The sequence below is a fragment of the Somniosus microcephalus genome, chromosome 13, assembly GCF_052327205.1.
Source record: "Somniosus microcephalus isolate GS21.2 chromosome 13, FLI_Smic_1.0, whole genome shotgun sequence".
Lineage (NCBI taxonomy): Eukaryota > Metazoa > Chordata > Chondrichthyes > Squaliformes > Somniosidae > Somniosus > Somniosus microcephalus.
Window position 1 is genome coordinate 155,052,539 of NC_140999.1, and position 27,829 is coordinate 155,080,367.

Sequence of the window (27,829 nt, forward strand, 5' to 3'; positions counted from 1 at the left end):
AAAGATCCCTGCATCTACCCTGTTAAGCCCTGTAGGAATTTTGTATGTTTCAATGAGATCACCTCTCATTCTTCTAAACTCCAGAGAATATAGGCCTAGTCCAGTCAATCTCTCCTCATAGGACAATCCCCCCATCCCAGGAATCAGTCTGGTGAACCTTTGTTGCACTCCCTCTGTGGCAAGTGTGGTGTATGTGCCTTTAAGAGCAATGGTGGTGTATGTGCCTTTAAGAGCCCCAGGTGTGCGTAATGCCAGTAATTGCCACTTGGGCTATATAAGCCTGTGTATTGTGTATATCCTTTAGACCCCCCCCCAGACTTGCTTAGTAAATACCTATGAACCAACTCCTGTCTTCAGTGTCTTTATCTACACACGGACACTACAGTGGCGACGAAGTGGAAACGGACTTACCTGCAATTCGGCAGCACTCAAGGACATCGATTCCTCCAGCGTCCAGAAGACTCAAGGAAGTAATAGAAACTGTGGTTTCACCAGCTGGCCAAGCTAGTGGCAGGTACTGCGCTAATCCTTCCTGGGCGTCAGGCTGGGGCTCCAGCGGCGGGCTCCACAGCTGAGACAAGCAGCGAAATCGGAGGCAAGCAATAACGGACTGGGAGGGTGCACTCGGGAGACGGCCGGCGCGGCAGGCAGGTCAGCATTTAGACCTCCGTCGGGAACGAGTCTCCAACAGTGAATAAACGGAAACCACAGTAAAACAGCGTTGTTATCGGTAGCAGCGGCGGGGAAGCGCGGGAAGCGCCATATCGTTGCTACAGAGAGAAAAAAAGCGCGGGAAGCGCCATATCTTTTTTTTGAAATGCCTAAGTCTGGCAATATTGATGCTTTTGATAACGAAACAGAGCCTAACTTTGGCAATATTGATGTTTTTGATAACAAGATAGAGGATTGGACCACATATGTAGAAAGAGTGGAGGTGTTTTGCACCGCAAATGGAATAGAAGATGAAAAAAAAGCTTCAGTTCTTCTGGATCTAATGGGCGCAGAAACATACAAGCTGTTACGCAACTTAATCACTCCAGCCGAACCGATGGACAAGAATTTTGAAGAGATTGTTGATACCCTACACTGCCAATTCGAGGCAGGACTGGCAGATTCTCTGCAAGACAAATTCATCTGCGATCCCCTAAGTGTAGAAACACAAAAGAAGGTATCTTCTAGAAAAGATTTAACACTGGACAAGGCTTTCAGTGCAATAGGAGTGGCAAAGATAAAGCAAAGGCCACAGGACTTCGGCACCCATGAAATGACACGGGGTTTCAAGAAATGTTATCGATGCGGCAGATCCAACCATGACCAGAGGGATTGCTGGTTCAAAGAAAAAGCATGCAAGCGATGCGGAAAGATAGGACACATTCCACGTGTATGCCGATCTGAAAATAAAAAATCCACTAACGGGAAAAGAATCAATAAGGAAAAGCACAGAAAGGTACAAATGATGACGGACAGTAGCTCCAAAGACCAGAAGAGCGATAGCGACTCTGGGAACAAGAGACTAAGCTCTCTCAAATTACACAATGTAATTGCCAATGAAGATTACCAAACCATTTGGGTTACCCTCACAATAGCAGGGTCCCCAGTTAAAATGGAGCTAGATACAGGATCAGCTCTAACCGTGATAAATCGACGAGATTACGAGAGGCTATTTTCGCATATACTTCTAAAAGACACATCCATTATCTTAAAAACATATACGGGGCAGAAAGTCTACCCCAAAGGAAAAATAAGGGTGCCTGTGGTATACAACGGCAAAGAAATACAAAAGTTGTATTTATACATTCTACAAGATGGTGGTCCACCGTTGTTAGGACGTGAATGGATAAGGAAGATACGTTTAGACTGGCACTCCATTCAGGCACTGACGGTGACCAGTAAGGAAAAAAACAATGATGACATCATACCTGAACGATTAAAAGACATCTTGGCCAACGCCAAAGAAGTGTTTCAAGAGAAACTAGGAACCTTGAAAGGCATCACCGCCTCAATAAAAGTGGAAGATGCAGCAATTCCCAAATTTTTTAAGGCAAGACCGGTGCCATACGCAATACGTCCAGCAGTTGAGGCAGAGCTGGAGAATTTGGAAAAGGCAGGCGTATTATCCAAAGTAGATTGGAGCGAATGGGCAACACCCATCGTTCCAGTCATGAAAAAAGCATTGAAAAATAACTCTGAGGAACAGAGAAAAATTCGCATCTGTGGGGACTTTAAGGTGACTGTAAACCCGGTCCTTCACACGGTACAGTATCCTCTTCCGAGGATAGAAGATATTTTCGCCTCACTATCCGGAGGGAAACGTTTCACAAAAATTGACTTGGCACAGGCATATCTACAGATGGAGGTTGAGGAGAGCTCTAAAAAGTATCTCACAATAAACACACACAAAGGCCTGTACCAGTACAATCGACTGGTTTTTGGAGTAGCATCAGCTCCAGCTATCTGGCAAAGAGCTATGGAGCAAGTCCTGCAAGGGATTCCGGGGACTCAATGCTACCTAGACGACATCCTTATAACAGGAGAAAACGACAACGAGCACCTTGCCAATTTGGAGCAGGTGCTCACTAGGCTGAAAGAACGGGGCCTACGAGCAAATCGCCCCAAGTGCGAATTTTTCCAAAATCAGATATCATATTGTGGCCACATAATTAATAAGGAAGGGTTGCATAAGTCACCTGAAAAAATTGAAGCAGTTATAAAAGCCCCAGCACCTGAAAATGTTTCACAATTAAGGTCATTCCTGGGATTAATAAATTACTATCATAAATTTTTACCGAACTTATCAACTATTCTACACCCTCTTAATGATCTTCTACAAACAGGAGTGATTTGGAAATGGAACGAAGACTGTAAACGTGCCTTCCATAAATGTAAAGACTTAATCACATCCGAGAAAGTTTTGGCTCATTACAACCCATCACTACCAATCAGACTGGCGTGCGATGCATCCCCTTACGGCATAGGAGCGGTATTATCCCATAGATTCCCTGATGGCTCAGAACGGCCGATAGCTTTTGCGTCACGCTCATTAAACTCAGCTGAGTGTAACTATGCCCAAATAGACAGGGAAGCACTCAGCCTGGTATGGGGAGTGAAGAAATTCAACCATTACCTACACGGACAAAAATTTACCTTGCTGACTGACCATCAACCCCTCATCTCCATATTCAACCCTAAAAAAGGTGTCCCCATTATGACGGCACAAAGACTACAGAGGTGGTCCCTTTTTCTAGGGGCACACCAATACAACATTGAATACAAAGGGTCAAAACAGCATGGGAATGCTGACGGTTTATCGCGCCTACCGTTGCCAACGATAGAAGAGGCACCTACAGTAGACCCAGTAGAGATATTCCACTCTACCATAGTGGAATGTCTACCGGTGACAAATTCTGCCATTGAAAGGGAGACAAGAAATGACCCTACTCTCTCACGGGTCTACGATTTAACAGTGAAGGGATGGCCAGCACATGGCGAGCCACTGTTGCCAGCATTCTCGCAAAGAAGAGAACAGCTGTCAGTGTGCCGAGGAACCTTGATGTGTGGATCCAGAGTGGTGATTCCACCCAAACTCCAGGATAAAGTGCTAAAGGAGCTTCACGAGGGGCATCTGGGTGGAGTGAAAATGAAGAACCTAGCTAGGGCGTTTGTATGGTGGCCAGGTATCGATGGAGACATCGAAGAAATGACCAAGAGCTGCTTAGGATGCCAGAAGGTCCAAAACGCTCCACCACAAGCCCCTCTACATCCATGGGAGTGGCCCTCATCTCCCTGGCAAAGGGTGCACATCGACTTTGCTGGTCCATTTATGGACTCAATGTTTCTAATCGCAGTTGATGCACACTCCAAGTGGCCGGAGGTAATAAAGATGTCCTCCACCACCACGGAAAAAACCATCACAGTATTAAGGACCATATTTGCCAGGAATGGGCTGCCGGAACAGATATGTTCTGATAATGGACCGCAATTTGTGTCCGAAGAATTCAGAAAGTTCTTAAAGAACAATGGGGTAAAGCACTACACGTCCGCCCCATACCATCCCGCCACCAATGGATTGGCTGAAAGGTTTGTCCAGACCTTCAAGAAGGCCATAAAGGCCATGAGTAATGAAGACATAAAACTTCAGCACAAGGTGGATAACTTCTTATTTGCATATAGGAATGCAACACATATGGTTACTAACCAAACTCCCGCCATGATGTTCTTCAATAGAAACCTAAGATGCCGGCTGGATTTGGTCAAGCCCAACATCCGAAGGGACGTGGAGAACCGGCAGTTTCAGGGCATGAATGAAAAGCCAACTAGGACCTTCCAGATAGGCCAACCGGTTTTGGCCCGGGACTACCGTACCGAGAAATGGCAGCCTGGAACTATCTGCACACGACTAGGACCACTGATGTATACCGTGGACATCGGAGAAAGCATAATAAGACGCCATGCTGACCAAATCATCAAGTCATCCGAAAAGGGACAACCTACACCACCACTCTATACATCTAACGATGAAGTAGATATACCCATATCTACCTCCGATCCGGTGAGACTGGAACCCGATGAACCCGACACTGGCATTCAAGCCGAATCAGCCTTGCCAGAAGAACCTACTACACCACCAGAAACTACTACACCCCCGAGGCGTTATCCGGATCGAGTCAGGAAGCCTCCTGAGAGACTAACTTATAATTAATTAATACAGCAATGTATCTTATTTTGCATATAACATTTAATTAATAATTACTTAAAATATGATGTACTAGTTAGCTAGAAGGGGAGGAATTGTGGTGTATGTGCCTTTAAGAGCAATGGTGGTGTATGTGCCTTTAAGAGCCCCAGGTGTGCGTAATGCCAGTAATTGCCACTTGGGCTATATAAGCCTGTGTATTGTGTATATCCTTTAGACCCCCCCCAGACTTGCTTAGTAAATACCTATGAACCAACTCCTGTCTTCAGTGTCTTTATCTACACACGGACACTACAGCAAGGATATCCTTCCTTAGGCAAGGAGACCAAAACTTACACAATACAGTCTCACCAGGGCCCTATATAATTCCAGTAAGACATCTTTACTCTTGTACTCAAATCCTCTTGTAATAAAAGGCCAACATACCATTTGCTTTCTTAAAATGTTGCTGTACCTGCATGTTTCTCTTTCATAAATCCATGTTGACTCTGCCCAATCCTATTATTATTTTCTAAGTGCCCTGTTGCCACGTCCTTAATAATAGATTCTAGCATTTTCCCTACTACTGGTGTCAGGCTAACTGGTCTGTATTTCCCCGTTTTCTGTCTCCCTCCTTTCTTAAATAGTGGGATTACATTTGCCACCTTCCAATCTGTGAGAACCGTTCTAGAATCTATGGAATTTTGGAAGATGACAACCAATGCATCCACTATCTCTATAGCCACTTCTTTCAAAACCCGAGGATGTAGGCCATCAGGTTCAGAGGATTTATCGGCTTTCAGTCCCACTAATTTCTCCAGTACTATTTTTTTACGAATACTAATTTCTTTCAGTTCCTCATTCTCATTGGACCCTTGGTTCTCCACTTTTATTTCCAGGAGGTTTTTTGCATCGTCTTCCTTGAAGACAGACACAAAGTATTTATTTAATTTCTCTGCCATTTCCTTATTCCCCATTATAATTTCTCCTGTCTCAGTCTGTAAGGGACCCACATTTACTTATGCTAATCTTTTTCTTTTTACATATCTGTATCTTTTACAGTCTGTTTTATGTCTCTCGCTAGTTTACTCTCATTCTATTTTCCCTTTCTTTATCAATATCTTGGTCCTCCTTTGCTGAATTCTAAAATCCTCCCAATCCTCAGGCTTAATGCTCTTTTTGGCAACATTATAAGCCTCTTCCTTTGATCTAATACTATCTTTAACTTCTCTTGTGAGATTTTTGTGCCTTAAAGGAATGTATATTTGTTGTTAATTATGTATTAACTCTTTAAATGCTAGCCATTGTTTGTCTGCCATCATACCTTTTAATGTAGTTTCCCTCTGACTATACTGTCCCCTACCACAACTGCATTCCCTTTCACTCCCCCCACTTGAATGGCCTCCTGCACATGGTGCTATGGTCAGCTTGCTCATCCATCCTGCAGGCTTTTCCCTCATCCACACAGGCAGCAAGAACCTCATACCTGTTGGATAAGGACAAATGCCGATGCTGCTCCAGCACTTCATCAGGGGTCCCCTTACCTGCCTGAGTTGCAGTCACACCCTCCTCTCCCTGACCATTAACCAGACCTGTACTACTACCTAACCTAAGGAGTGTGACTGCCTCGTTGATCAAAGAGTCTAGGTAACTCTCCCCATCCCTGATGCCCCACAATGTCTGCACCTCAGACTCCAGCTCAACAACTCTGAGCTGAAGTTCTTCAAGATGCAGGCAAATTTACTGCAAACGTGGTTGCCTGGGATCATAATGCTCTCCACAAACTCCCACATGCTGCAGTTGAGGCACACCACCTGCACTGCCATCCCTATATTACCTTGTTCTAGTTAATTAAATTTGTATTTAATTAACTTAGTTTACAGTTTAGTTTCTTGACTACTTAATTGATCTAGATTAAGTTATGGGTAATGAAATTAAATATCCACATGTAACACAAAGCACTACAAGTAATGTAGGCAAAAAGCAGCAACTCCTTCCCCCCTCTTCTCCAAATTCCCAAATGAAACACTCTGTTTAAGTGCACTCCGTTTAAGTGCTCTGCAGAACTGTTTACCTTTATACTCGAGGAGCCTCACCCAATTTACAAGTGTTGATTCCGCTCCCCTGCTCCCTGTGATTAGCACCTATTCAAGACAATCACTTACAGCTGACTGACAGTTAACTGCCACTGGCAGGTAGCTTTTGTTAACTACTATTTTTAAAGTTCCAGGTTTAAATCAAAATGTTCAACTAAATTTCACTATTTACAGCTTCTACTTACCCAATACTTAGCAGAAATTCCCACTCTTTCTTAATTTCCAAATGAAACACCCTGTATAAGTGCATTCTGTGCCAACCAGCCTCCCAAACGTACCAGATTTCCATTTTAACTTAGTATTAAGACCAAAATTACTTTTTGCGGGGATCAGAGGAAGGTAGACTACCCAGGCTCCTGCACTGCTGGGATGGTCTTAGGAGCACTCCTGTTTCAGGAAGGTCACCTATGTGAGGAAGGAACGGAGTAAGTGGCCTGTGTGTTTGTTATTGGGAAGTGTTTAATGGGGCAAGACAGATGATAATTCAACAAGTTCTTCACTAGTTTCCTAACGAGAAGTCTCATCAGTTAAATTGAAATGTTATCAACTTTTTTGATGCAGATTCTTTGTGCCTTGGTGTCAGACACAGTAAAATGTAACTGTAGACTGATTTCAGTGGTAGAATTAGTATTTGTTCTCCATAGTTTTTGTATTGCATTAATGAATCTCTCCTGACTAATCCTGTAAACTCAAAACTAGACTAATCTCAAGTGGCTGAGATTTTGATAGACCTATCAATCTTTGCAACTCTGTTATTCCCCCAATACCGTGTGCTATTGAGTAGTAAAACAAGGACTTGTGGGTGTAATTTTCCCACACTTGGAGGTCAAGGGATGCAGGGTGGAGCAATCTACTGTAATCCCATTTCCTTTCCCCTTTCATAGCGTCATAACGGCACAGAAGGAGGACATTTGGCCCATTGAGTCTGTGCCGGCTCTCTGTAGAGCAATCCAGTCAGTCCCATTCCCCCGCTCTATCCCCATAGCCCTGCAAGTTTATTTCCCTCAAGTGCCTATCCAGTCTCCCCTTGAAAGCATTGAGTGCATCCGCTTCCACCACTTCCGTCGGTAGCGAATTTCAGGTCACCACCACTCGCTACGTAAAAAAGTTTTTCCTCACAACCCCCTGTATCTCTTGTCGAAAACCTTAAATCTGTGTCCCCTAGTCCTTGTACCATCAACTAGTGGGAACAGCCTTTCCCCGTCTAGCCTATTCAAACCCATCATAATGTTGTACACCTCTATCAAATCACCCCTCAACCTCCTTTGCTCTAATGAAAACAAATCCAGCTTCTCCAACCTGTCCTTGTAGCTAAGATCCCCCATCCCAGAACCAATTTCCTCTGCACCCTCTCAAGGGCCTTCACATCCTTCCTAAAGTGTGGTGACTAGAACTGGACGCAATACTCCAGTTGTGGCCTAACCAGCACTTTATAAAGGTTCAGCATAACTTCTCTACTTTTGTACTCAATACATCTATTTATGAAGCCCAAGATCCCATACGCTTTGTTAACCACTCTCTCAATATGTCCTGCCACCTTCAGAGACCTATGCACATTAACTCCCAGGTCCCTCTGTCCCTGCACACTCTTTTTAAAAAAAAAAACTGTGCCATTAAGTGGTTATTGGCTCTCCCTGTTCCTTCTGCCAAAATGCATCACCTCACACTTCTCTGTATTAAATTCCATCTGCCACTTGTCTGCCCATTCTGCTAGCCTTTCTATGTCCTTTTGCAGTCGATTGGTATCATCACTGTTTGCCACACCCCCAAGTTTGGTGTCATCAGCAAATTTAGAAATTCTACTCTATTCCAATATCCAGGATTTATTTATGTATCAAAAAAAGCTGTGGCCCCAGCACTGACCCTTGGGGAACACCACTGTCTACCATCCTCCAGTCTGAAAAACATCCATTTACCACAACTTGCTGTTTTCTGTCCTTAAAAGGCCCTTTTGGGTTCCCTTTTATGTTAACTGCCATTCTGTTCTCATATTCTTTATTTGTCAATCTTATTTTCATCTTCACATCCCCTCTCAACTTAATTGTATTTGGCCTGGTTCTCCCTTGAAGAATTCACCTGACATGCATCATACACCCTCTTTTTTTTGTTTCATCATCTTCTCTATTTCCCTCGTCATCCAAGGAGCCCTTGCTTTGGTTCCCTTAACCATCCAAATTATAAAAGAATATGGAAGATGCTTTTGTTGTCATTCTGTAGCAGCAGGGCCCGAGGCATTTAAACACATGATTCACTTACTGTTTTGCTTTATTCTGTTTCTCAATTTTCTACCCTCCCTTTCATACCCAATTATTTTCCTTTTCATATACTTAAATGCTATAGTTCATGGTTGTTCAGCTCATAGTATTGTTAGCTATTAGTAATTATTTAACCAAGAGTTAAATGTGTTGATTCTCTCTACCCGTTCCCTTTAAACAGGACTCCTTTACTCCAGGCTATTATTGGTTTATTTGAATTGCCTGAAGATGACAGCATTCCTGATGATGAACATTTCATTGATATTGAAGATGCACCAGGCTATCAGACGGCTTTCTCCCAGCTGGCATTTGCAGGAAAGAAAGAACACGATCCCATTGGTGCAACAGTGAGCAATCCAAGAGTTCATCTGGCCCAGTGTCTTCACAAGCTCTCCACCGCATGTCCAGGCAGGGTAGGTATTCGAATTGTGCATTGAGAAGAAATTGGGTAAAACCAAGTTAGAATAGATGAAACTTATCCAAATTATAAAAGAATATGGAAGATGCTTTTGCTGTCATTCTGTAGCAGCAGATCCAGAGGCATTTAAATGGGTGATTCACTTACTGTTTTGCATAAGTGCTTTATTCTGTTTCTCAATTTTCTACTCCCCCCCGCCGCCCCCCCTCCTGAAAGTGTTGTTCCTTGCTGAGACATGGTTCCATGGATATCAGATGTCTCATGGACCTCTCTGTTGGTGAGCTGTTTTTTCCATGGGGAGCATCACAGTCTAACTTAATCCTGGACGATTATCCTCAGTCTTCAGAATTGATGCAGCTACTTGTAACACCTGTCACTAACGTGGTTGAAAATGGCCAACTCATCACAAACCAGGGATTGAACCTAATCTACTCACTGGGTAAACTCAACAAACCATCAAGGACTGTAGTATTTATACAAAAGCAAAATACTGCGGCTGCTGGAAATCTGAAATAAAAACAGAAAATGCTGGAAATCCTCGGCAGGTCAGGCAGCATCTCTGGAGAGAGAAACAGTTAATGTTTCAGGTCGATGACCTTTTGTCGGAACTGGAAAAAGTTAGCGATGTAACAGGTTTTAAGCAAATACAGAGGCTGGGGTAGCAGGGAGGGGAGGAAAGAACAAAAGGAAAGGTCCGTGATAGGGTGGAAGCCAGGAGAGGTTAAACGACCAAAGGGATAATGGTGCAAGACAAAAGGAGATGATAATGGGACATGTCAAGAAACAAAAGATGGGTCTAGAGGAGGTGTAAATGGGAATAACAGAATCCTCAGCAACAGCTGCTGTCTGGAAAAATGGGGGCAGAGGTTATGATCTGAAATTGTTGAACTCACGGTTGAGTCCAGAAGGCTGTAAAGTGCCTAATATAGTATTTATGTAAGAAAGTTATATTTATAAAATGTCCTTCTGGGTTCACAATTTTGTCTAATGAATTTAAAATGTTTTGAGTGGGTATATGGTTCTATCATGTTGGGTGGGAGCTGTGGAGAAATTATATATTTCAATTCTTCGATCCTAATTATTCCATTTCAGGAAGTGAAACGACGAGTCTTGGTCCCTGCAGCTAAGATCTGACTTGTATTCCTCGGTCTCATGCCATGCATAAGACAGTCAGCCTCAAATGCAGTTTGTTGTAGCTTGCTGTCATGGACTGATGCATGTTTACTCTAGGATTCACCAAATGCACAAAAGCTTGTTGAAATTAATTGACCCCTCGAAATAAAACTTGACTTAATGTTGTTATGCACAAGAGACCATAAGTGCAGTTCTAGTTTTGATGACAGAATTCAAAGGAGCAATGTTTAGAGTTTAAGGAAATGAGGACCAAAGTAGAGGAGACCAAGAAATGTGAGTATTATGTCCAGGTACCAATGGTCACTCCACCATTGGCTCAATAAATTTACCAGTGAGTGGAGGATTAAAAGCCAGGAAGGTTTCAGGTTGAATTCCCAGTCTTAGCTGAGGTACTGATCAGGTGCTGTAATTGTCACACGATTTCAAGTTAAAGAAGCCATTCATTAAGGGATGATTTCATACTTCAGTGCTGTGTTGTGTCGAAAATACTGTCTTGGTTGAAACATCCAGAAGTTAATTGAATTGGTTCCTGAGAAGAGAAATATGTATTTGGGCTAAGAGAATGATGATAATTGGGTCCGAAGTGCAATAAACCATATGAGCTTATCATTAAGTGCATTAACTTGAACTACTTTTGCATTCATTGATTTAATCTACCATAATAAGATAATTCACGGTGTAATACTTTTCTCCCACAGGTGCCATCGATGATCAGCACAAGTTTGAATGCAGAGGCTTTACAGTATCTGCAAAGCTACCTTCAGGCTGCAAACGTGCAACTGGCGTGAACCTGTTATGGTTAACTAAAGACACTCTTTTTAAAGGCTTTTTGCCATGGGTGCTTGCACAGTGAACGTCATTTGATTGCATATGCAGTAGGGATAAACCTGAGGGAGTAGTACTGGCTAGCGATGATTATGATGACTTCTGACCAAATGCATTTTGGTCCTGTGTAGGCTTAATGCTTGTGATCTCTTTCTATCAACCTTTCTGTCTTTATTTATGGCTTCTTAACAATCTGACTGTGCTAAAATGTGAAAGGATAAAGCACCTACAGATGCATTGCCGTGTACAGTTACTCTGGTGTAAAATAAAATGGAAAATATTAAAAACTTGTGGTTTGCTTCCATCGTTTTTCCCTTTCAGATTTCTTACATAACACATTTTCCAGTTGTGAGGAGCAAGTAGATGACTGGTGTCCAGACAGCACAAGATGCCACAGAATGGTAGGATGCAGATTTGTGTCCATAATTCCTCATATGGTGGCTTCCTGTTACAGGCCTATGCTGATGTGCTGGAGGCTGGGAGCTTCCCCAAACAGGGAGGATCAGAAAGCATTCTTCAACCTTAGTGGCCTGACCAGTATCATGAACTTACAAACCTACACCCTACCATTCTGTGGTGTATTATCTTGAAGTACTGATGTATCCGCTCATTGTTAGAGATCTTCAAATAAATTTACATCAGGGATAGAGGGATTGGATTATGAGGAGCGATTGTGTAAATTGGGCATGTTCTCACTGGAAAAGAGAAGGTTGAGAGGTGATATAATTGCTGCTTTTGGGATTCTAAAGGGACTAGATTATGTAGACCAAGACATGGTATTTCACCTTGTCCAGACAGTTGAACAAGAGGGCACGGCATGTACTCAAAGGGGGATAAATTCAAAATTAATCTGCGGAAACAATATTTCAATGAGCTCGTGATCAATCTATGGGACAGGCTCCTTGATTCGAATGCGAATTAGATTTCTTTCCGAAAATAACATTTTGGGATACAGTATATGAGTAATTTGAGACATGGCATGGTGAGTGTAGTATGCTTGGGAGGTACAGGTGACTTTAGACCACTGGAGTTTTCCTCACGTCATGTCTGGGTCTGTTGTAGACTAATTGATGGAGTTTGATTGCTATGATTAGTCGACAACTCCATTATTGTATCATGTAATTACCAAGGTGGTAGAAGGCAAACTAAATGGACCTTGGTCTTTTTTTTGCCTGGCAATTCTTATGTTATGATAAAGCCGCCTCTTGGACCTTCATAAATGGGGAATCATGCTGATCAGCAATGTTCCTGCTAATGTGCATGGGCCGACATCAATCGGGAGGTCCCGCGCAGGCCACTCACAAGCTGCAGCCATGGGGATGCGTACGGGGAAAAACAATTCTGAGGAACATTGCTGATCAGTATTGGAATAGTTCTCATTTGTTCAATGGCAATGTAAAAATAGGATAAAGATCACTTGGCGATAAGCAATTGTGATCTTTCCCCTCTCCGTTGTACGTATTGCCTTGTTCTGTATTGCATTCTTGGTTATTTTAATCGTCAGCAGCATTCTTTGTGTCAGTACATTCCAAAATGTTTGTTTTCCAGTTGCTGGTTTATTCACTGGAAATAGATGCAAGTTTAGTCGTAAACAGTTGAGATAACTCTGAGTGTTAGAAACTTTGTTTTATACTTTCATTGAGTCATTTTAGTCATTGGCTTTGTTTTTTGGGCTTTGGTATTGGTCTATTCCTCCACTCATCTTTGGTGTCTGGTTTATAAAATTTGTGTTTTAACTCCGCATACCTAGCTGTAAGAATTGTTGTAAATGTCCCTTTCCATGGACCAACAGGATAGATCTCAATCCAGAAATGGCGATAGGCCCTGGACCTAGCCCCAGCCTGGCCTATTAAACAGATTATCAGAATTATTACTAGCCGGGCAGACAGGTTCCAAGGACTGTACAGTTCATCCAGATCACCACTGTTTCCTCTGACCTTTCCATTTCAAAGTAAGCTATATCCTATTGCAGTGGTACATTACTCTAGTGTAAGAACTAGGGTTTGATTATCTTGTTTTCAACGACTTTCAGGACCTCCTGAACATAGGACTTAACAGCACCATCAGGGTCTATGTGACAGTCATTTCTGCCTTGCATTCAGTAGATGGTTACATTCCATGGTTTTCTGGTTAATGAAAGTTTGGCATACCAAGACAGCCCCACTGCCCAATCTAAAAATGTTAACCCCAGCCTACTAATTATAACATTCAGCAGAAATTCACATACCCTCATTTCAAATGTTAATTTCTCACTGAATAAGTAACTTCTCACAGTTTCAAACATTATTTAGAACAAGCTCAACTATAGAGATGCTGACTATGTCTGTAAGCTTACATATTTTAACAATTGTTGAGATGGAAACCATTCTCCTGTCTGGAACCTACAAATAAAACAGCCATTTGGGCTTCAAAGGCTTAGTAACAGGAGTGTCTCTGAGAGATGCCACTAGCTATTTTAAATTTGCAACATGTTGGCCTGTCAAAATCTTAATGGAATGGGAAGGGAAGACATTTTATTTGAAGCAGGATGGTGTTCTGCTTCTGTTACAAGATTTCCATCATTAGTGTACTAGCTGCTACATGGGCCAACTTTAGGTTGTTGAGATAGTTGAAGTTCTGTAAAATTTGAATAACCTTTATTAGTCCACTACTTTACCAAATTTCATCTCTGGGAAAGAGCTTGCCGTGCTCAGTATGACACACCAACAGGGAGATTGGTGAAGTGTTGATAGCTCCTTAGCATATTTGATGAGCTGTGCATATATAAAAAAGCTGCAGCTAACAGACTGATGTCCTCTTGATTGTGAGTTGTACTTTAGAAGCAGGTGGCAGGTTACAGGACAGGCATAATGTTCTCTGATTAGTTTTAATAGGTTGCTGACCTGAGAGACACTAATGTACAGTGGACTGAAGTAGAAGTTATAACTGAAAATAATTTTTTCCTTAACACTAGTTAACAGTGACTTTGTCTAAACCAACTAGCAGTTTACCTTAAATCTCATGTTCCATAAACATGCATAAAAACATCAATTTTTTTTGTCCCCCAGTCATTATTCACCTGAACATTGACGGTGAATGTTGGCAGATTATCTGACTTAAGGATATTAAAGGCAAACTCAATGCTGCCCATGCTGGGTATCCACATAGTCAACACTTTTAACAGGGATGACAAGTAATCAGGAGTAGGTACATTTATCCCATCGTTAACTCGGAAGCACTGGAGTCAATTGTAGCACCCATGCTGCTGCTCTGGCTGATAGCGAGCTCAGCATTGATAGGGGAATCATTGATAGGGGGCCTTCCTGGTCTGTATGGATCAGAGATAGGCTTTCGTTAAGAGCTATTGGGACAGCTACATCCTTTTATATTGGAGTGCGTACACCTACTAAATCCACTTAGAGATTGTGCTAGAATATAATTTCTTGGGTCAGCTGGGTGACGTGCACCACATTTAAGAGTCTCTAAATCACACAGGTAGAGTATCAGTTTACCTGATTCTAAGTGTAAACTGTTACCCTATAGAGACATAACCCACTTACCTTCATTTAGGCGCAGGTGGCTAGAGCCAAGGCTTAGGTGTACAGGGGTACTGCTGGAGTTTGGCCAGCTAAATCTCTGAAGCTTAGCAGCACAGAGAACTAGTTAGCTTCCTGCTGCTTGTTCAGACAGGACCCACCCTACATATTAGGATATTTTCTTACAGGATTATCCGGAGTTGAGTTAAATTCCAGTTCCTAATGACTTCTCTTTCTCCTCCAGGCTCACTGATCAATCATTAATTGTGCTCCGGGATCGTGCAGACCTGTCCAGCTCAAATATAGGATTGCAGAGTCTGCCAAAGACAATTGACTTGGTTCTCAACTTCCATTGTCAGGGATGTCATCTTGGCGCCACATCAACTCCAATCAGACCCCCGCCAATCTTTCCGAAGGAATGTCGTCGCTCATTGGTAACGACTAATGAGAACAAATTTGAGCCCTCTCTACACCGACCGTATATACCAGGTGTTCCTTGGGAGTTGCATGGTGACCAGCATAACTTATGAAATGTGTGAATGCATTGTCATCATCCTCCTAACAGCAGCATAGACACACCCCATACTGAATGGTGATTCCACCATTTGCAATGCAGAGCTTCAGTAGCAGTTGATTGCATCTCTTTAACCTCAGTACCAAGTGCTGTATATATAAAAATGTGTTTTCATACTTGCCCTCCAGGTAATGCCTTCCAACAGCTATCATCCCAAGTCTCAGAGTTTCTTCATCAGCTATATAATGGACATCAGCCTTCAATATGCTGGAAGGACCTACACAGGGCAACTTGCAATGTTCCAGCCACCTTGATGCTCTCAATGTCCAAGTCCAATGATACTTATCACTGTGAGTCAACACCAGCTGCTTCATTGAGGTTGTCATTTGAAGGGTTTTAGTAGAGATGTATGCACTGTGATGCTGAGGTACTCAATGACGAGAGCCCTTCTTACAACCATTTCATGTTTTGCTTGCTCCTAGATCTCACACATGGGCTGTAGAAAACCCTTCCATCGCGTGCTTAAGTTCAATAAACTATTAAGAAAAATCTTTTGGATGTCTTACACACAAGGTTAACACGCATTGGGATTTTGCTGTCACTTAAGAAAGACCAAACTGATTTTCTCAGTGCGGTCCCAAAGGATTGTGTTCAAGTTAAAGCTGGCACTCACTAGGACTCCAGGTACCAAAAGGACAGAAGGCCATTGTATTTTCCAGCAACTTAGGATGCATCCCAATTGCAATGATCCTATTTTATTTGTGAGGGAAAAACAAGAATGCAGACACAGAATTTTCCTCCAGCTGACCAATGATTCATTGGTACTTGAAGTAGCCACGGCAACATGTAGATTGTCCCACTCCCTCATATGCAGTGGGTGTGCCTGGTTGTGGTGATAATTATCTAGTAACTAGATCAGAAAAGGTGAAACTTCTGTCATTTTTTTAGTGCCATACTAATTTTTAGCATAATGTCTAACCTTATGCCTATGGAATTATTCTGATATTTAAACCAATTAAGACCCTGGATGACAATTCATGCGCTAGTGATCATAAGCAGCGACTAAATGAGATGGCATTTCCTGGATCGTCCGTACACACAAATTACACCAGAATTTATGCCAGTTTCTGCACCGATTTTGCCAACCAGCAAAGCTCAATAACCTACGCTAGAATATAAAAACTGGCGTAAAACAAGCACAAATGGAGCATTACCAATAGGACAAGTATATCAGGTTATGTTATGGTACTGAGGGAATGCTGCATTGTTGGAGGTGCTGTCTTTCAGGTTAGATATTAAACCAACATCTGCCAGCTCAGATAAAAGATCACATGGCACTGTTTTAAGAAGAAGTGTCTTGGCCAATAAACTTCCCTCAACCCAGACCACCAAAAACAAACTCTCTCGTTACTCATTCATTTCCTGCTAAGCAACCTTGCTGTGTACAATTTGACAGCCTTGTTTGCCTTCGTGACAACAATGATTGGAATTGAAAAGCAATCTGTTGACTGTAAAGCACCTTTGGTCTTTCTGCGGCTCTGATAAAGTGCTATTTGAATGCAAGTTTTTTTCTGGTTTATGTTGACTTGAGTAAATCAAATGCCATGCATGAGTGAGTGTCTGTGTGAATGACCTCAGACCGAGTGGGCCCCAGAAGGAGTGAGTGAGTAAACTCAGACGAGAGTGAAAACAATCTGAGTGAGTAGTGTATGTGACCTCAGACTGAATGAGTGGCTCCTTCATTGCTTGTGTGAATCTGGCTGATGTATGTCTCAAAGACATGGACCATGTAGAGCAGGCACCTCAAAGCATTGGAGAAGTACCACCAATGCTGCCTCCACAAGATCCTGCAAATCCATTGGCAGAATAGGCACACCGACGTCCGTGTTCTCGCTCAGGCCAGCATCGAAGCTTTGACCATGCTCGACCAGCTCCGATGGACGGGTCACATCATCTGCATGCCCGACATGAGACTCCCAAAACAAGCGCTCTACTCGGAGCTCCGACACGGCAAGAGAGCCCCAGGTGGACAGAGGAAACGCTTCAAGGACACCCTCAAAGCCTCCTTGGAAAAAGTGCAACATCCCCACCGACACCTGGGAATCCCTGGCCCAAGACCGCACAAAGTGGAGGAGAAGCATCTGGGAAGGGGCCGAGCACCTCGAGTCTCTTTGAAGGAATCAAACGCAAGGAGCGCACGTCAACCTAAGCACCCCGCCCACCCCTTTAACCAGTCTGCCCTATCTGTGACAGAGACTGTAGGTCCCGCATTGGACTCATCAGTCACCTGCGAACTCATTTTTAATGTGGCAGCAAGTCATCCTCGGTTCCGAAGGACTGCCTAAGAAAGAAGAAAGTTTGTGTGGATCTGGCTGAGCTCCAGGAGTGCACATGCGCATTAGCCGCCCGTTTTTTTAAAGAGCCACTGGCGGCGCGGCCGCAGTTTCTGGGGTGACGCGGCGACGTCAGGTCCGGTGGCGCGTGGCGCTCTGGGAAGGTGAAGCGGTTAAGGTCGGTTCCGCCGCCGGTTCGTCCGATTCTCTTTAGTGTTTGCCGTGTGTCGGCAGCGGGGAAGCGGCTCATTTTCCTGCTTCGGGAGCGAATGGATTGATTCGTTTCTTCAGAAATTCGGCTTCAAGTTCGCTTTTTTGAAGAAAGGAGGTAAATTGGAGTCGGAAAGGCCGTGGCTGCGGGCAGTGGCCCGGGGGCCCGGTATCTCAACTTTCGCCCAGAGACCCGAGGCGGCATTTGCGGCGAAACCGTGCTGGGTCTGGGAGAGCGGCCTAGGTCGCCGCGCTCGGTAGTTTAGTTTTAAGCGGCTGGAGCCTGACTAGGCCGCATCACCCTAACTTCATCTGCAGGGGGGGAGGTCGGTTCAAGCCATGTAATAAAAATAAACCCAATCCGGGCTATCCTGAGGGCAGCTACCAGATGGTGCTCTCTTAGCGCAGCCCTTCATCAATCTGTCCAAAGTTGCGAGTCTGCAAGCCACCTATAATCTGATCTTTGGGGGCCAAGGGAAACCTGATCTGGCCGTAGTGCCTCCACTTTGCTCAAGTCCGTAAAACACAGATTTTCAAACTTTTCAAATCCTCTACAAATGTTGACACTGCTGAGGATCCTCCGCCTTAACCTCCGGAAGGGAATGTCACCTACCCAAATGAAAATAGCACAGTGCAGTCATTGTATCAATGTTAATACAGTTGAAAATACCCTGTAACTTGCTGTTGGTTAGGGAGATTGAGAAATGATGAATTCCAATGTAATAATAGTTATGTACACACGTACCAAATGTCATTAGCAAAAGTCTTTGCACCAAGGACTTGCTCTTTGGGATATTTTCACGTATGCAAAGATAGCAATTCGTGACTAGTTTAGAATATATTTGCTTGTTTTTAACTTCTTTGGACCATTGGATATCCAACCTGGTACCCTAGGGCCATATGCAATCCTGACCCTCGGATATGACTCCCATAGCCCAAGCAACTATTTATCCTTGATTTTCTTCTTTGCTGATATTTTTTATTTAAATGATGTGCTTGTTGGATTAGAAAGAGCTGACTTTGGTACTGTTTCTTCATTGGTGGATCAATCCTTAACCTAACCACTCATTCTGTTATCAGCAGGTTGGGATGTATGCAAATTGTCGGTAAAATGGATTTAAACTTGATGGGGGAGATTTTCTGCTTCTGTGCTCACCAGCCTGTGATTTTCTGCTTGCAATGTTAATTTAACTGTAGTTTTTGTGCAGGCATTGTTACTGGTTACATTTTATGGCATCCAGTTTCTTGGTATTTCACAAATGTATTATATTTCATTAAAACAATTTAGGGGGTTGGGGCACTCTAATGGAAATTGAAAAATATCTAATCAGAGAACAAGATACCCTGAGTTGCTGGTGCATACCTATTGCAGATCAGCAGAAGCTCAGATGCAGACATTTGTCAATGGACTGGCCGAGGTGAGTGGGGCAAATAGGAGATGGAAAACTATTAGAAGTCTTGATGTATTCTGAACTTCTGAAGGTGCTTCACAAAGTTGCATAGGACAAAAATGTATGCCAAAGCAAAGGAGGAGATATTGGGATGGGCTGACTAAAAGGCTCACTTAACCTGGTCGAAGAGGTCGGTTTTAAGGAGAGCCTTAAAGGAGGTGGAGAGGCAGGAAAGTTTTAGGGAGAGAATACCAGAGCGAAGGCTTAGATGGTTAAAGGCATGGTTGTCAATGGTGGGACAAGGCACAAGAGGCCAGAGTCTGAGGAATGGAGAGTTCTGGGTTGGGAGGGGGGACGGCATTGTAGGGCTGGAAGAGGTTACAGGGATAGGGATGGGCAAAGCCACAAAGGGATTTGAACACTGGGATGAGAAGTTTAAATCTGGGGGTTTTTGAGTAACTAGGAGTCTATTTAGGTCAGTAAGGATAGTGTGATAAGTGAATGCGATTTGATATAGGATAGGATATGAACAGCAAGAGTTTTGGATGAGCTAAAGTTTTTCGAGGGTGGGAGAGTATTTGAATGGTCAAATCTTAAAATGACCACAGCATAGGTGAGGGTTTCAAAAGATCAGGATCAATTTTTTTTAGTGGAGCGGCATCCCAGTACTGTTCCTCTCTTAGCGCGGGATCCTGGTACACTTCTCGATTGGCTCGGGTAGAAGTTGATTGATGAAGGGGAAACAGAGTTGGGGTAAATTTTGGGTGTTGCTCAGATTGGGCAAGGGTTGCAGTGGTGTCCCCCAGGGGGCAGTGCTGGCTCCACTTTTGTTCTCTATGTATTTACTTATTTTATTTATTGCTGTCTTCAACTTGGGAATAAGGAAGATAATCTTACCATTGGCTGCCAACACAAAACTAGGTTAGGAGAACCATGAAAGACTTTGAGACATGGACAGGTGAGCAGTTGGGGCAGGTGCAGTTTAACGTGAAGGAGTGTGAGTTCATACATTTTGCGAGGAAAAGCAAGGAATGAGAGTGTACAATGACTGGAAAGACGCTGAAGGGTGTGGATGAACAGAGATCTAGGGGTTAAAATACATAATTCCCTGAGTGTGAGTGGAGGGCGATTAAACCCATTTAAAAAAGCAACAGTTAGGGTTTTATAAGAGTCAAGAAATAGTGATCAATTTATGCAAAACACTGGTTAGGCCGCAGTTAGAGTACTATGTGCAGTTTTTGGCACCCCATTATAGAAAGGACATTAAACCATAAAGGGAGTACAGTGTAGATTCACCAGGAGGATGCTAGGGATGGGAAACTATAGTTATGAGGAGACCCCCATAAATTGAGGCGAGTAGAAGAGATGCATTTTTAAGGGGTGTCTAGGTAAGCACATGAGGGAGAAAAGAATAGAAGGACGTGCTGATAGGGTTAGATAAAGAGGGGTGGGAGGAGGCTCGTGTGGGACATAAATGCTGGCATATACCATTTGGCCAGAATGGCATGTTCATGTGCTGTAGGTTTGAAGTTAATCGCTGTCTAGGCTGCTGATTTTAGGTTTTCATGTACTGAAAAATGGATGGCATCTCTGAATACAATCCCCAAAACACTGGCTAGGGAATTGGCGAGTCCTGTAATCTCGTGTACTAATAGAATTTGGCCCTATAAGTCACAGATTGCCCTATTAGAAATTGGCTGGATGTGATCCCCAAAACAATGAGAAAACTCCTGGATTTCCATGCAGTAAAAGCTGAATTTGGCTTATTCAGTCACGGGGAAAATGTGGTCCTGCTGACCTCCATTTTCCACAAGACCATTCCATCTTTGTGGTGGTTGCAAAATTGATATTTAACCATTAGTACAAGAAAGCAGATGGTTCTTACAAAGATCTCTAGCATGACTGTGATTTTTGACTTTTTTTAAATAATGGCTGCAAAAATATTTAGGCACAGTAAATTGTTTGCTGATCCCAGTTTCTTCTGTCTAGTGTCAATTATATACAGCATAGGCCACCCAGTGCCTCTTTCAAATAATTCAGTGAGTGTTGCATGCTAGATCAGGTGTAACAAGGGTCATCAAAATGATGCTACTCCAACTCTGCCATAGCAATGAACCATAATCTCACCAATTTCAGAAGTATTGTTCTCCTCACCGCCCCCCCCCCCCCCCCCACTCCTTCCATGTTAGATTATCTCTTGGAAAGAGAGAACATGCAATTGTCACATCCTCCGGTCATCCCAAAGTGTTTTATAATCAGTAAGCTGAATCGTATCGGATAATTTTATTTACAGGAAACTTCCATGCATATCAAATGATCAAATTTGGTTTTGGTAGTTCTGGTTGAGAGGAATGTTGGCCAGGACATAGCAAGAGCTCCCTGCTCCTCTGAATAGGGTCATGGGAGATTCAACGCTTTGAGGAGATAATAGGTCCTTGCTTTAACTTCATAGCTGAAAGGGTTTGGTGTTTGGACCAAAAGTGAGAGCTTTTCACTCTTAAGTATAAATGATTGTAATAGAAGGCAATATATCCAGCTATTTGTCATTAACTGAGCGGTAAAGCGAATTGTTGAGCAGAAATGGTGGAAGAACATAGATAAAGTGAGTGGGGAAACAATGGCAAAAGCAGCTTCACATAACGGAAGTGTGAAGTAGTAAAGTTGGGCAAAAGAATAGCGGATGGGTAGAAAATCTAAATCGAAAATCAAGGGGGTGTAAATGGACAAAGAAACCTAAAGATCAAGATGCATAAACCATTAAAAGCTAGTTTGTAGTGTGCATATAGTGATCAAAAAGGTGAATGGATTGTTGGGCTTTATCGCAAGCTTACAAAAGCAAGAATGTACTATTGCAGTTACACAAGATGCTCGTTACACCTCATTCGATGTCTTGTTTAGTTTCGGAACAGGAGTAGGCTATTCAGCTCCTCGAGTCTGTTCTGCCATTCAGTGAGATCAGAGCTGATCTGTATCCTAACTCCATTTACCCCCCTTGGCTCCATATCCCTTCATACCCTTGGCTAGGAAAAATCTCTCTCAGATTTAAAATGATTAATTGAGCTAGCATCGACTGCTTTTTGAGAGTTCCACACTTCTACCACCCTTTGCGTGAAGAAGTGTTTCCTCACTTCTCTCCTGAATGGCCCTGGCTCTGATTTTGATGGTTCTGCCCCCTTGTCCAAGACTCGTCACTTGTGGAAAAAGTTTCTCTCTATCTACCCCATCAAATCGCCCCTTAATCTTCTGTATTCCAAGGAATATAAACCTAGTTTATCTAATCTCTCCTCATAATTCAACCCTTGGAGCCCTGGCAACATTGTGGTGACTTTACGCTGCATTCCTTTTAAGGAAGGATTTACTGGCCCTGGAAAGTACTATTACAGCAATGCAGAATGCAAGCGATATCTCATTTGATGTATTGTTTAGTTTAAGGAAGTTAGGCTTCCTACAGTAAGTAAGTGGACGGGAGCAGGAAGTTGCAAAGGGACATAGACAGACTGTGAGTGGGCAAAACTATGGCAGATGGAGATCAAGGTGAAGAATTGTGAGGTCATTCACTGTGGATCTGAGAAAGACAAATCAGAATATTTTCTTCACGGCGAGAGACGAGGAGCAAGAGGTATTTAGATGTCCATGTACACAAGCCATTTAAATGCTAGTGCACGGGTACAAAAATTGATCAAAAAGGCTAAAGGAATTAGCCAACGCCATAAATCTATCTCCTTTGGTTACCAACCTTTCTGCCACTGGAAACTCTGTCGTTTTATTTACTAAATGTAGTGAACATTTTTTTTACACAGCGATAGTAACAGAGTTCAGGAGGACATAGACTAGTAAAATGGGCAGACACATGGCAGATGAAACTTAACACAGAGAAGTGTGAAGTGATACATTTTCGTAGGAAGAATGAGGAGAGGCAATATGAACTAAAAGGTACAATTTTAAAGGGGATGCAGGAACAGAGACCTGGGATGTATGTACGCAAATCTTAGGTGGCAGGACAAATTGAGAAGGCTGGCAAGGAAGTTATGCTAAACTTTCATAAAACACTGGTTAGGCCTCAGCTGGAGTATTGTGTTCATAGAAACATAGCTGGAGTATTGTGTTCATAGATACATAGAAGATAGGAGCAGGAGTAGGCCATTCGGCCCCTCGAGCCTGCTCCACCATTCAATGAGATCATGGCTGATCATCAATTCTGGGCATCACACTTTTTAGGAAGGATGTCAAGTCCTTGGAGAGGGTGCAGAAGAGATTTACTAGAATGGTACAAGGGATGAGGGACTTCAGTTATGAGGAGAGACTGGAGAAGCTGGGGTTGTTCTCCTTAGACCAGAGAAGGTTACGAGGAGATTTGATAAGTGTTCAAAATCATGAATGGTTTTGATGGAGTAAATAAGGAGAAACTGTTTCCAGTGGCAGGAGGGTCGGTAATCCGAGGACACCGTTTGAAGGTGACTGGCAGAAGAGCCAGAGGCAACGTGAGGAAACATTTTTTTTACAGTGATTTGTTGTGATTTGCAATGCACTACCTGAAAGGATAGTGGAAGCAGATTCAATAGTAACATTCAAAAGGGAATTGGATAAATACTTGAAGGGGGAAAAACTTAGAAGGATATGGGGAAGTGCAGGGGAGTGGAATTAATTGAATAGCTCTACCAAAGAGCTGGCACAGGTACGATGGACCAAATGGCCTCTGTGCTGTATCATTTTATGATCTAATCCAACAGACTTGATTGGGTGAATGGCCTATCCCTATTCTGATATACTGGCCTTGAAGAAAGTCCAACAATGAGTTACCAGGATGATGCCTAGGATGAAAGGATTAGGTTATGTTGACACCTAGGTTATATTTGCTGAAGGTGAATTAATTGACGTGTTTGAAGGGAGATAGATACTTAATTGGGAAGCAAGGGATATGGAGAGGGGGCAAGATTAGACACGTCAGAATTACCATGGTTAACAAAATGATGGCTTGCTCTTAAGTGGCCTATACTTTTTCCAACCTTTGTTTTGCCACATATTACTGTGCTGAGCATACCAAGAACATCTCCGCTTCAACCCATTATCTAATTTGTAAGTTGCCCAGTGCTCCTGGAAAGTACATATGCTGGTGAGGACAGGATGGAGGTTGACTCTAATGCCAATCCTGATCGAGTAGACTATTGATGTGAAATGGCAAGAAAATTTGGATAAATCTGTTCAAATTAATTTGAAAGCCTGAACCCGATTTTCATACTTGCAATCTAGACTGGGTTTAATCCAGGTCCGAGAAGCAACAGATGATGTGTTAATCTACTGTGTCCTCAGCCTGTGAAGGAATAAGCCATATAGCCTATTCAGAAAAATACACCATCTTATGAAAGAATTCTGGCCTTGTTTAAACAGGACAAACTGGGTTTGGAAATTTAGAAACCTAACCATGAAATAGCTAGGAAAGAATTCTGGCTATTGAAATAAGACAGTTGTTGACCCTGAATAAATAACCTTATTGAAACAAGGTGCCTGGCTCCGACAAGCTGACCTTTTTGGAACAAAACAATGGTCCATACTGGATTAAGGTGTTCTAATTTAAACTTTGTAAAGATGGCACATAAGATAAGGAACACCTGCCCTCATAAAGATGACATAAAATAAGGAACACCTGCCCTTCACACCGTTTTATATGGTCAACCCAGAACACCTGGAGATGAGACAAGATTCTGGAATATTACCAGCTGATGTAGCAGTAAGAATTGCAGACGTCGGCAGAAAGATGAATAGGGATAATTAACTTACATCAGAAAACCTTAAAGGAAATATAACTGAAAAGGGTATAAATATTGAAGTCTTAAATGGGGTATCAGACTCGCTTTAATCGGGCAAAGCGATTCTCGACCACAGAGGCGGCTCTGTGGTCTCCAACTCTTTGTACCTCGGGGATCAAAGGTAGTTTATATTGATAGATATCCTGTATAGAAAACTTTAAGAACTAATACTGTAGCGAAGTTAAGATTCTTTGTTAATATAATATTTTTTCTCTTTTTAGAACTGTTAATGTTGCGTTTGACTGATTCACCAACTGTAAATTGCATGTCTATTCTTTTAATAAATCTATATATTTTTAGAATTGTCTCACGTCTTCTGTATCAATAACTCGCGAACTCAATCTCTGTACACTCTGGTGAAGAGTTACAGAATTCTGAAGGAGTTCTCCGGACCCTCGTAATATCCGGGCTGTTGCAGTCTAGCTCAAATGATTAAAAGTGCTATCTGGAGGATGGTAACATTCTCTGGTTATTCCTTTCCTTTAGGGAGAGATAGTCCGGACCTTTAGACCCAATTAAGCGTCTTTAGGATTCGGCTACCTCAAACTTTAGTTGAAAGTGAACGTCTGAGAAATACGCCTGATCCGGGATAGCCCCAAAGGGGCTAGGACTAGTAAATATCCCTTCAAGCCCTCCTATTTTTTTTGTGCCCTGAACAATTTTCTAATCTTTCTCCCCTTTCCTGAAGGCGTCCGCTCCTTGGTATGGTATGCTTTCATGGGTGCATGTAGTTCGAGCAGGCACAATAAGATTGATTGTATCCCACACCACCCTAATGGAAATCCACTAACTCAGCAAACTGGATTAAAAAGACTACCTTTCTCTGTGTGGCCTATTTACTTATTGGATAAACTTGCCCAGCGATTGGTTGAACTCTTCCCCTCTTGTTAGTTTGGATATAAAGATGTTCTAGAATTTTTATTTTTTTGGAGGCATAAGAGAAAATCGATAAATCATGTACCAAATTGAAATTGAGCTCCCGGTGGTGAATTTTGTAAAGCTTTATTGAATTAATTAATTTTTGCATTTGTCATACTCTAATAATTTTATTACAGTATGGATATTGGAGGCCAATTTAACATTGCACTTCAGTTTCTATAGAATAAATATATTAATTAATTTAAAATGCTCTTTTCTGGAATATAATTATTGCTGAAATAGTGAAGTACTGAGATTAGGGTTTGTGGTTGGTTAATGCAATTGTACTGAATTGTAAGATTTTGTATTTTTTTTCCAGATAGATCCTGCTGCTGCATATTTCTGATCTTAACCAGCACCTCTGAAATCTTCCTGTAAACCTAATCTTAAAGTTAATGAGTTGGAAGTGTGAAATGGCTCAGATTCAGATTCATAACTCATCCTCCAGTCTATCGCAGCCTCTATCGCAGCCTCTTATGGGTAGCGCTGTTGGTCAGAGCATCCCTTCTGGTATTGGCCCTCTGCCATCAGAAAGTGCAAGTAGGCCCGTTCAAAGCTCAGCTTTACCCTCCGTGTCTGCCACTTCCACCACCGCAGCTGCAGGTATGTTTGGATGAACAATAGAGGAAATGTTATTGTGGGAATTACTGATGAGAATAATTATTTTCTGCTGATTTTTGGTTTTGTTTGGGGCAGGGGTGGTAAACAAGATATTGTTTGCTCTTGTTTGCGTTACATATCTAGATGGGAGCTATTCAAAACCCAACTAAGTGTTATTTGGATGAGTAGTTATCATTCACATAAAGCATTCCTGAAACTTGTCATACAAGCAGAAACAATTTAGCATCTTAATCTTTACATTGCAGTCCCACTCTCAATTTATTGACCTGTATTCCACTATTTTAGCTGCATAATAAAACAACTGCATTAATGGTACAGCACAAATATTTTTCATTCACGAGATGTGGGCGTAGCTGGCGATGCCAGCATTTATTGCCCATCCCTAGTTGCCCTTGAGAAGGTGGTGGTGAGCCAGTATGTTCTGTACTATACAATGGCAGGGCATTGTTCTATGCACTTGATTTGCCACATTGCTGACTTTGGCAATGTTACTGGCTAGGAGCAGGCACTTCCCCCTAAAAGGAAGATGGTGATTGAAGTTCCTTGGGTTGCTTATATTTGCTTCCCAATAGAATGCTAGGATACGATCCTCTGTCCATTTTCTTCACTGTAAGTCATAAGAACATAAGAAATAGGAGTAGGTCATTCGACCCCTCGAGCCTGCTCCGCCATTCAATAAGATCATGGCTGATCTGATCTTTGCCTCATCTCCACTTTTCCCCATAACCCTCGACTTCCCTGTAGTTCAGAAATCTATCTACCTCGGCCTTAAATATATTCAATGACTCCGCCTCCACGGCGCTCTCTGGTAGAAAATTCCAAAGATTCACGACCTTCAGAAGAAATTCCTCCTCATCTCTGTCTTAAATGGGCGACCCCTTATTCTGGAACTATGCCCCCTAGTTCTAGATTCCCCCACGAGGGGAAACATCCTCTCAGCATCTACCCTGTCAAGCCCCCTCAGAATCTTATGTTTCAATAAGATCACCTCTCATTCTTCTAAATCCAATGAGTATAGGCTCAACCTTTCCTCATAAGACAACCCCTTCATCCCAGGAATCAATCTAGTCAATCTTCTTTGAACTGCCTCCAATGCAAGTATATCCCTCCTTAAATAAGG

General features: G+C 42.5%; 2 protein-coding genes across 6 annotated transcripts in view; both read left to right on the forward strand.

The window, feature by feature from the left end:
• cse1l (CSE1 chromosome segregation 1-like (yeast)) overlaps nucleotides 1-11,687 on the forward strand; it is a 56,804-nt gene extending 45,117 nt beyond the window's left edge. The window contains exons 24-25 of the mRNA XM_086005398.1: nucleotides 9,205-9,436; nucleotides 11,274-11,687. Coding sequence (XP_085861524.1) covers nucleotides 9,205-9,436; nucleotides 11,274-11,363 — 322 coding nt within the window. The 3' untranslated portion in view covers nucleotides 11,364-11,687. The remainder of the gene's footprint in view (nucleotides 1-9,204; nucleotides 9,437-11,273) is intronic.
• A 6,216-nt stretch (nucleotides 11,688-17,903) lies between these two features.
• The window catches only part of stau1 (staufen double-stranded RNA binding protein 1), a 60,384-nt gene continuing 50,458 nt past the window's right edge, over nucleotides 17,904-27,829 (forward strand). For 2 of the 5 annotated variants that reach the window (XM_086005400.1, XM_086005401.1), the window contains exons 1-2: nucleotides 17,905-18,090; nucleotides 26,408-26,691. In XM_086005400.1, the coding sequence (XP_085861526.1) occupies nucleotides 26,484-26,691 (208 nt within the window). In that variant the 5' untranslated portion in view covers nucleotides 17,905-18,090; nucleotides 26,408-26,483. Of the gene's footprint in view, nucleotides 18,091-26,407; nucleotides 26,692-27,829 lie in introns of all 5 variants that reach the window. The other 3 variants (XM_086005402.1, XM_086005404.1, XM_086005403.1) reach the window with 2 other exon arrangements.